Source organism: Triticum dicoccoides, chromosome 6A, assembly GCF_002162155.2.
Source record: "Triticum dicoccoides isolate Atlit2015 ecotype Zavitan chromosome 6A, WEW_v2.0, whole genome shotgun sequence".
Classification (NCBI taxonomy): Eukaryota; Viridiplantae; Streptophyta; class Magnoliopsida; order Poales; family Poaceae; genus Triticum; species Triticum dicoccoides.
The window spans coordinates 186,203,118-186,214,035 of record NC_041390.1 but is presented as its reverse complement, the minus strand read 5'-3'; the positions used below and the strand labels follow the sequence as shown (position 1 = coordinate 186,214,035).

General features: G+C 46.6%; 1 protein-coding gene across 1 annotated transcript in view; it reads right to left on the bottom strand.

The window, feature by feature from the left end:
- Positions 1–6,648: 6,648 nt before the first annotated feature.
- LOC119316528 (alpha/beta hydrolase domain-containing protein 17C-like) overlaps positions 6,649–10,918 on the bottom strand; it is a 6,327-nt gene continuing 2,057 nt past the window's right edge. Inside the window, exons 2-6 of the mRNA XM_037590849.1 lie at positions 8,637–8,673; positions 8,312–8,548; positions 8,196–8,243; positions 7,046–7,479; positions 6,649–6,925 (exon numbers count right to left, since the gene is read on the bottom strand). Of these exons, the coding sequence (XP_037446746.1) occupies positions 6,847–6,925; positions 7,046–7,479; positions 8,196–8,243; positions 8,312–8,548; positions 8,637–8,673 (835 nt within the window). The 3' untranslated portion in view covers positions 6,649–6,846. The remainder of the gene's footprint in view (positions 6,926–7,045; positions 7,480–8,195; positions 8,244–8,311; positions 8,549–8,636; positions 8,674–10,918) is intronic.

Below are 10,918 nucleotides of genomic sequence, written 5' to 3'. Positions count from 1 at the left end.
AAGTCACTGGGGGCAAGTGCAAAATCAATTGGGACAGAGTTTGCAGTCCTAAAGCTATGGGCGGACTGGGCGTTCTAAGCCTTGACAAATTTGCCACTGCCCTCCGCTTGAGGTGGCTTTGGAACGAGTGGGCGGAGCAGCCAAAGCTGTGGGTTGGATTAGGCACCCCTTGCACCGAGGCTGACAGGGACCTTTTTGCGGTAGCAACGAGGGTCGTGGTTGGAAACGGAGATAAGGCTTGCTTCTGGACGTCCCCCTGGCTTGATGGTCTAAGGCCGATGGACATCGCCCCTAAAATCTTTGAGATCTCCAAAAAGAAAGATTGCTCTGTCAGGAAGGCCCTCACTGATGATCTATGGATTTCGCAAGTTGACATGGCAAGTGGTATTTCTGCCGGGCACATACAGGAGTTTACCATCCTTTGGGAGAAGTTGGATGGGATAACCTTAGATCAAGCCATGAATGACATGATCATTTGGAAACTTACAGAGTGTGGTATCTACTCCACTTCATCGGCCTATTCGCTACAGTTCGAGGGACGCACCTCTACACCACTTCTAAAGACCGTTTGGAAAGTCTGGGCTACACCAAAATGCAAGTTCTTCGCTTGGTTGATCATTCACAACAGATAGGCTACAACGGAGAAGGTGGCCAAACTGCGGTTTGTGTCCCCTTTGTAGCCAAGTCCAGGAGTCAGCGGCGCATCTCCTATTCCAATGCCGATTCTCGGTTGCAGTTTGGAATGCGGTAAAGGCGAGGACCGGACTGAGCAATATTGTCACAGCGGACTGAGCAGCTATGAAAAGTGTCAGGCATTGGTGGACTGAGATTGAGCTTACACGCTCGCCTAACGGAAAAGGGATGGTCTCCCTCCTTATGCTTATCTCTTGGGAACTTTGAAAGGAGAGGAACGCTAGGGTCTTCCGAAACGCTTCCGCGCCTTTGATGATTCTCATGGAAAAAATCATGGATGAGGCGGCCCTGTGGGCTTTGGTGGGTGCCAAAGGGCTTGATGTAATTTTACACCGTGAGTAGTTGCTTTATCGTTGCCAATGTATGGCTGTTGTCCTGGAACTCTGTTACAACTCTCTCTTAATTAATGAAATGGTAAATCTTTTGCCTTGTTTAAAAAAAACAATCATCTCTCTCTTCTTTAATTGACTACCACATAAGCATGTTTGTGAGTCCCAAGTGCATGTTATTACTTATGTTACCCCTACTATGGCCAGCCTAAGAATGCTCCATCGTCAATCTTGCTCTCCTCCATCACTACCGAGGCCAATCTTTGGGTCGTCGTCGGTGCAAATAAGCTAGGGTCTTTTATTTCACGCGAGTAATACGTATGCCGTGTTTTTGGGTGGCTTGTAACAAACTTTTTTCTATCTTAATTAATAAATGAGGCAAAGCTTTTGCCTCCATTTTGAAAAAGATTTATCAAACTAACAGATTTGATGATGTCATATTCATTATGTTTTGGTTAACCAGAGATAAAGATATGGGATGTACATGCATAGTCTGATAAGAGTTATTTTGCAAGAATAAAGGGATAACATTTGACCTGATAAACACCCTCAAATGTATAATACAAAATCAATCACTAAGTAAGGCAATTTGGCTCCGTGAATCTAGGAAGCCTAGAACTTTATTTTATTTAAAAAGGATATTTGAAAATTCCAAGACAGTTCATTTTTCCCTTCGATATAGTTGTTGATGATGATGTGCAGGCTCCGAAAGAAATCAAACAATTTAGCATCAAAACAACAAAATTTCCTGACTAGATTTGGCTGGCTACTCCGGAGGCCAAGCCAGAGCAGAGTGACTCCACGGCGACATGGTTGTTGGCTTTGGACGAGGCACGACAACGTGGCGACACAGCTTAACTACTATGTTGTGATTTAAGAGGTTTTGTCGTCGACTACGGGTGTTGATAGGAAGGCGTTATTTAGCAGCGAGACAAATTATTCCTCCCGCTCATGAGACTATGAATACGTTTCTTCCGTTGTAACACACGGACATTGTTATCCGGAAAAAAAAAACACACTGGCATTGTGCCAGTAACAATCAAATTGTAACTTGGTAAACCGCGTGATACAACATGTGCTGAGCGTTGTGGACCGGAAGAAGCATTGGTGCAGACGCGTCCGTCCGCCCCCGACCCACGTCGTGGCGCCGTACATACGTACGTGCGTGCCGCGAGTGCGAGAGACGCAGCTTCGTGCGTGCGCGACACACCTCCACGTACGTACGGGCACGACTAGGAGAGGAGGAGGAGGAGGAGGAGGAGGCACCGGCCCGACCAACTGGGTGGAGTCCGGCGCCGTTCCCATACTCCCACGCCGGCAGATCCAGCAGACCCCGGGGGGTTGGTAATGGCAATGGTGGTATGGGAACGCCGCAACACGTTGCACGGCCTTGCCGAGGCCAAACCTCTGGGTGAAGAAACGTGGCGCCACCGACCGACCGAGCACACGGTTCCGCTCGGCCACCGCCAAACGGCTTTGGGCTTGGGGGACACGAGGCCGCGATACAGGCTTGGTCACTTCTCACCACCTTGCTGGCCTCTGCCGGCAGTTTCTCCTCCGAGTCTGGCGGCCCATGGCGCGATGGAGTCGTTTGCATATCCAGTAGGGGTATCCACACGGCGTAACTTCACAGTGAGGCCACGAGCAGCATGCACGTGGGGTTGATCGGGAAGAACGTGAGGTCGGACTGTGGCATTGCCTTGCCTGGGTCAGTTTCTAATAAGGCGCACTTTTCTCACTTCACTTTACAAGTTTATTTACAAAAAAGAGGGCCTCCTTTTCAAAATACTCCAAAAATTAAAGATGAACGTTCCCACCCGGCGGACCGGCTGAAACTTCGGCCGGTCGCGCGCGGGCCACTCCATCCATGCAGATCGTATGGCATAGAATAGTCGCATCACCTTCCACACATACCTTATTTTCCCAATCCTTCTTTATCCTCCCGCGCACGCATGTTGTAGACACCGCCGGCGACAGCAACAGCGACGACGAGCGGATGCGCCGGAAGCCCATTTGACGCCGTCCTAAACGCCTCACCCTTCTCCCCCTGTTCTCAATTTTTGCTTTTGCACCGGTGCTTCAAGTGCGTGTGCGCCTGTCTGTAGGAGCTCTTCTCCATGGCCGGCGTTCCTCTTTTCCCCAGCAGCCTCCGCGGAGTCCACATGTACTGGCGACGGCAACCAGCCGCTCTTCAAACCATCGGTGGGGGCGGCCACGGATGCTTCGACGGGTGGCCATGGTATGGCAGCACCCATGTTGCATGCGTCAACTACGACCAACATCTGTCGAGGGCATCGACGCTGCAACCGGCGTGTAACTTTGCTGGAACCGGTCGCCGGAAAAGCTACAACCACACTGATATTTGCTGGAGCCAACACTGATGCTGCAACCGGCGTGTCACTTTGCTGGAACCGATCGCCGGAAAAGCTACAACCGCACTGACATTTTGCTGGAACCAAATGACCGTCGACTTGTTTTGCTGGCACCGTCATTTTTTTTGTTGGAACCGGTCGCCGAGGAAGCTGCAACCTCACTAACATTTTGCTGGAACCAAACTATCGTGACTCGTTTTTGCTGGTACCGTCATTTTGTTTTGCTAGAACCTGTGACAATTTTTGTTACAACCCAGCGACGGCGATGTTTGATTTTGCTGGAACGATGAATGTTTTTGCTGGGACGAGGCCTTTTTGGTTGATACAACCCGGCGAACTACTGGGCGGCTTCATCGGGGATGCGACCGTCGACGAACAAACAGCGCTGCTACAAGCTGGATGGGGCACTGCTGTTCGCCGGAGTTGCGACCTTCGCCGGCAGGAGCTGCATGCGGCGAACCGGAGAGAGCCTGGGCGAACAAGGGGCGCTGCAAACCGGGGGTGGGCCATGCTGGGAGCAAGCGGCAGGGACGCTGGTGAGCAGCGTCGACGATGGCGGGCAAGTGCGAGTGGAGGTGCTGCCTTCTTTTCTTTTTCCCTGTACTTTTTTCTATCTGCGTCACGAGGTAGAAGAACGCTTGGGTCAGATCCAACGGGTATTTAAAGATTAATCGGATGGCTAGGACTAGACCGACGAAATTATTGGGCCGGTGCGCCGGCGCCTAGCATCGCCCAAAATTAAAACAAATTATTAGAGGTATTATAGTTTACAAAGCCAGTCGACGTATTTTATTGATTGATGTCAAACACATCGAAGTGTTTTTTTTCTCCAAAAACTCCAAACAAACTGAGCTGACTAAATTAGACTGAAAACATTCATGGACAGAGTAGCATTTATTGATGGAAATCGTTTGGCAACGGCGCACCGGCCGGTCGCGTCCACGCGCAAACGCTCCAGCGATTCACCTAGCGACACGTAGGATGGGGGCCCACCCACGTGCGTCTTCTCCCTCCAGCCTTTTCTCTTGTTCCTCTCAGTCATTTCTCTCTTCTCTCTCCTCGTTGCCATGGTCAACCCGTCGCTCGTGCCGGAGGCCTCCCAGGGGCGCCGTCGTCATGGGAATCAGCCGATCTGGCCGCCCTCGACCAGATCCGCGTGGATCCGCATGCATCGGAGCTCTGCTACCTCACCGGACCCGGCCACGCCGGAGTTGCAACCAGCCATGGCACGACTACACCCCACGGCGAAATTTTGCTGGAACTGGTTGTAGCAAATTCAATCGCCGGTGGTAGCAAAAATATACTACGGTTGCAACAAAAATGTGTCATCGTCATCGCAGGGTCGCAACTGAGATAAGAAGTTTGAAGCTTTTCTCAATGCGGTTGTAACTTTTATAACTCTCGGTTGCAACTTTTTGTTTTTTGTCCATGGCTTCGTTTCCACAGTTGAAACTTTTTTATAGTCAGATGAAGTTTTTTTCGTCGCTAGATGAAGCTTTTTCTGTCACCGGTTGTAACTTTTCTTGGTCATCCATAGCTCCAGTCGTATATTGGTTGAAACTTTTTTCGTAGCCGGTTGAAGCTTTTCCTATCGCTAGTTGTAGCTTTTTTGGTCGTTGGTTGTAGCACTGGGCATCTCCCCTAGTGCTCGATTTTTTGTTGCAAGTTGCACATCGGGGATGAGTGGCGGCGAGCATGCCGGCGAGTTTCAGTCGTCGCAACTGAAGTTAGATAAGTTCAACTACTCCCAGCGACAGGCCAAACGCAGGGAAGACCGAGGTGCTCGTGCTACAATCATGGCCACGAGGAGGAGCTGCAACCATGGTACTGGGAGAGTTGCAAACGGCGTTTTCCCGTGCTACAACCATGGACACAAAAAGCTACACCCAGTAGATAAAAAAGCTTCAACTAGACAACGAAATATAGGAAAAGTTACAACTGTTTGACAAAAAGCTTCAACCTGCAGATGAAAAAGCTTCAAACAAAGATTGAAAAATCCTCCTTGACGAGGACCATGGCGCCTCTCTGTGCTTTGTTGCAACCGCAGAGTAAAAAGTTGCAACCCTTTGTGAAAGAAGCTTCAAGCTCAGGTGAAAAAAGCTTCAATTGGCACGGTGGAAAGCTTCAATCCGCGAGAAAAGCTTCAACAGGCATAGAAAAAGCTTCAACAGGTGAGATAAAAAGCTTCAACTTGACTCGCTAATGGCAGCGAGCGGCGACGTTGAGAGCTGCGTCGGCGACATGACAATGCAGCGACGATGGCGACTGCTAGGTGCTGCAACGACAGGGGGTGCCGATGTGCTTCAAGACGGCGCCATTTTTGCTACGAGAGGGCGACGGGCTTTCTGCTGGACCGGGGGACGAGTACGGATGCTACGACGGCAACGGGGACGGAGAGCGCATCCAGTAGCATGGGACTAGAGGGGAGGAGGTCCAGGTGAGGGGGCTAGTCGCCAACGGCAGGAGCGGCTGGGGTGAGGGTGTGGTGAAGAAGAAGAAAAGGAAGAAGAAGTCAACGCAGGGGAAGGGAGAGCGAGGAACAGATCTGACAGCTCGAGCTCGCGAGATCGGACGGCTGGGACTTAACCGGCCCAACGAAGGCCGGTGCGCCAGCGCAGATCGCTGCCCTTTATTGATTTACTATGTTGATGTTGAGTGAGCAAATTTGTGCGATGAGAATTTAACGCAATGAAAGAAAAATGCAATGAAAACATCACCTCAACAGATGCAAGGCATAAGACTAAAAAAAAAGATGCAAGGCATTTTCTTTGAACAAACCAGACGGAACTCCCAGCTGACCAGTTTCGCTTCACTACGATTTGAGTCCTCCTGTAGACAGTATTCATGTACTCCCTCCGTCCCAGAAATACTTGTCCAAGGAGTGGATATATCTAAGGAGTGGATATATCTAGATGCATTTTAGTTCTATACATCCATTTGTTTCCATTTCTACGACAAGTATTTCTGGACGGAGGGAGTATACAACAACTGCCCAAAATTATCTGAAGAGGCTGCACAGGCTCCCCACCACCTTCCTCAACTGCTGCCAAAGGATACAATGTTGTTTACACGCTGCTCTGCAAACGCTCTACTACGATCGCCTATGCGTCCGAGCTACAACCGGAGAGACCAAATTGCAAAATACGTACTTGGAATAACATCAGATCGAGCTTGAATCGAGCCGAGCCTATCACAGTCCACAACTAAATCCATCTAAAAGGATCTGAACCTCATCTAACTAGGAAGAAAATTGAGGAGCATGTTATAAACAAGTTAAGTTATTATTTCATCTCACAAGGAACACAAAACCAGAAACATTACAAATCCCCCACTGTGTTGAGATATACCGCCTACAGCCGAACCAATCACCCAAATGAATTAACTTACACAGATGGAATACATACAGACGAGGCGCCCTCCAAAACACCACTGACCTTTTCTGGTATCTATCTTCAGCTCCCGGAGGACGTTGTCGGTACCTTGAAACAGTCGATGTTGCGCAACCTCACAGCCTTCATCATCCCTCCAAAGCTGTAAACAAACAACCATTTGATCATATTAGTCAACAAACTGAAAGCAGGATTTCTCGCAACACATATACAGCATGTCTTGAAAAGGAACTATCTGGTACATCGTGAAGGGTAAACGTACCGGTCGACGCTTTTCCTTGGCCTATCGGGCTGATCAACACTGGCTCGTGGTCTGTCAGGATTATCTACACTCTTTCTGCTTTTGTCCCTCCTATCTGTACTGCCCCTCGGTTTATCTCGACGATCTGTGCTCTTTCTATGATCTATGCTTGGCCTTGTCTTCTCCCTATGGTCTACGCTTTTCCTTGGCTCCTCTGTACCTTCAGGCTCTGTTTGGGTACGATCTGATGCACCTGAGCTCTCTGGGGATTCATCACTTGGGGCTGGCAGTTTCTCTATGGCTCCAACAAACTTTTTTAGATGTTTAATGTATTCTGGATAGAGTTCCAAATTACAGTGGTTTCCTCCTTTGACCCACAGAGGCTCGTACTTTACTTTAGCGAGTTCCCACAATGCCCTCCCATGAGAACAGTCGACAACCTCATCAGCTGTACCCTGAAAGAAGAGATTGTATTAGTACCACAAAAATGTGCAAAAAGGTGTTGCGGTTACTCAGTCAGCTTACGTTCTTCTACCAAAGAATACTACTGTATCATCTTTCTTGTTCTACATCTTGACTAGAATGAATAGCAAAATTTATGAATAATTTGTTAAAGCAACAATGCCACAGGTAGTATACAAAATCAACTCATGGCAAAGCTATTCCAGCTAATGGAATAATTGTCACGTGTTTACAGAGTATGCTATATCGATTAACATTTCTTTTTCTCAGTGAACCTGGAGACTTTTGATTGCATTACCATTATAGAGACTTTGGCCAGAAATACAGTGATGGCCCTATGCTCATATTCACATGAGCACTAGCAAGTTCTCAAAAGTCAAAATTCTAGCCATTCCCAAAGGCAACAGTTGGATGATTGATACTGTACTTTGTCGTAATCCTATTATGTGATTAATAAACAACCAAATAGCCATTTGTAGACATCTTAAATAATTACACCTGCTTGATATTTTCTCCACTAGTAACTAATCAACATGTCCTCATGTACAAGTTCACCTATGTAACATTACTAGAATGCAAATGTGTGCCCGTGCATGAATGGGCAGACAAGGGCATGAGAATGCTAAAGAAAATGTCTAGGCAGATAACACGTATGCCCTGAACATAAAGTGAAAACTGTGTATAAGATTAAGGAGGCAAGGACACTCACATGAATCACTAGAACAGGGCAACTGACTAGTGGAATTTTGTCGATGTTCTGCAGATACAAGAAAAATCAGATGCAGGTAAGTACAAAAAAGGAGTGAAGAAATGTAAATTAGTTACCTTATATATGTCAAACCAGTATGTATGTTTTACAGGATACATCACTCTTAAGCCAGACAAAATTGGACTATGTACAACAACTGCTCTCAAACGAGGCAAACGTGAGGCCAAGTCCAAAGTAGGACCACTCCCCACTGATTGGCCATAAAGAATGATATTTTCCTCAGAGGCTGCATAGGTTTCTATGAGACATCTGTAAACAGCCTCTATATCAGCATATGTGTTTTGCTCACTGGGCTGCCATAATAGATAAGAATAAATGATTAGTATTATGCACACTGAGGAGAACAGAAGCCAAAGAACGAAAAAGAGAAAATATGTATACCTTTCCAGAAGATTGCCCATAACCAGAGTAGTCATAGCTGCAAAGGAAAGAAAGAACAAAAATATGTTAGTATTTCGCCAAAATAATCCCAAGAGACATAAGAGAGGTTCATCCAGTGATTTCCATTGTGAAATAGGTTTCTTCATCGGATGCATCCTGTTAATTGGGGGGCAGCCCGGTGCATGTAGCTCCCGCTTGCGCAGGGTCCGGGGAAGGGTCCGACCACTATCTTCCAAGGTACTAATATCACAGGATGACAAAAGAGTGGCGGCAACACGGAACCATGTAAACTGGCAAGGAACACGACTGAAAATGCTACAAAAAAATCAATGTTCAAGAAAGCGGAAAGCGTAAGCGAAGCGGAAGGCCACAGCTTAGAGCAATGAGCGCTTAAGCGCAGCTTAATCGCACTTAAGCGTTTTTTGAAATTGGCTAGAATTTGACGGATTTTGAATGATATACACATGAAAATAGGAAGCGTGGCACATGGGTAATTGAAGTAGCATTTGAAATACAGTTCACACAATAGCAAATACATATCAGGTTAGCATAGCAAGCAAAATAACAACTAAAATGCAGTTCAGTTCAAATAGACATAACCTAACAGATATCATGTGGACAGAATTTTGCCAAAATATGAAGGAAATAGTTCTTGAACATAGCCTAGTAATAAGATAAATAGAATATTGCCATTATTGCGCAAGCAGACCAGCAGAAGAAGTACAAAAAATGCCAAATTTTGGTCAAATTTAAATAGAAAACGCTTAATCTACCGCTTAGGGCAAAAGCGAAGCGCTTTGCCATCGCTCAGCGCTTAATCGCGCTTAAGCGTCGCTTAAAAACGCTTTCTTGAACACTGAAAAAAATTGGCATATTAATTGACAAACTAATCAATATAGTGGTTTGTATTGGTGTTGAAAGTATCCTTTCCCTCTAGACACTTTCCGTTTTCGTCATCTCAATACGTATTTTCACTTTCGCAGAAAATTTGAAACGCAGAAGATAGCATAACTAAATAAGCAATCGGAGGATCAGTTTGCTATGTTGCATTTATAGATGGCCTTGTATCACTACTAATTAGCATGGAGGGCAGCTGAGGCGTAGCCTCATAGCTTATTTATGACCTTCGCAATTATAGAGCGCTGAGTTTGTAGCGATCGTGGTTCATCCACACTTTCCACCTCCCTCTTACACATTTCCAGGAACACTCTAACAGAAACAGCAAATAGACTAACATAACTACAATAAAGATTCCCGACAGTCAAGGTAGTCAGAATCCCGACTCGACTGCTAGAATCCTACGACTTCACGACCCTACAGAAGCATGTCGATCCAAATCCCACTATGAATCCGGACCAGGTAGAATACATGTTGAGTCGCGATCCAAATCATAGAATCCTGTACAAAACTGTACAATCCCGACTATGCTATGGACTATGTCCGATTCTACTAATTTATATAAGCCGTTTTTCAGTTGTAGCAGAATAGTATGCCATCATCCAAACCCATTTTCATATACCTCATGGACCTTTATTCCCCTCCCAAGCCAAACGCTCAGCCGCCGACACCTTTGATCTAGCTTTCAGAAACCCTAGATCGGAATTGAGGATCAGGCTTGTCGACAGATGGAATTGGTGTGAAAAGGAGGATGCTTCAAGACTGATCGGAGAAGGAGAGCAAGACCTTTGAAGGTTTAGCACTGCAGGTCAGATAGACAAGTGATCGACTATTCACGCACTCTAAAAAGAACCTAAGAAATTTCCTGCATTGAAGGCTTCAATGTTCTACATATTTCCCTCTCATATATGTTCCATACATGCGAGCTAGACGGTAGGTTAGCCATAAAAAAAGTGGAATACAACTCGCATTTATGTGTACGTTCTTTGCTCCATATTTAGTGTCAAAACTCTATAGAACCCATATAAATTTCTTGTGTGCATACAAAATATCCTATTTGAGTACATCTAGTAGAATCCTCGATTCCACGACTCGATCTTACGACTCGATTCTGTCTGAGGAAAATCGATCTGACTCCGAATCCCGACTCTGACTACCTTGCCGACAGTTCAACTTCAATACGATGAAGATCTTCCTTTGAAAGGAACCTCCCTCACAAAAATCTCTAGCTCGAATAGAGGTCACAAAGAAGCTTGGCCCGGCATGGGTATGGAGCCAAGGGAATTGTATAGGGCTGCAGCCGAGCACAAACATGGAGGCATGGCGCCGTCCTGCGCAAAGCTTGGCTGAGCGCAGCAGCATAGCCAAGAGGGCAGAAAAAGCTA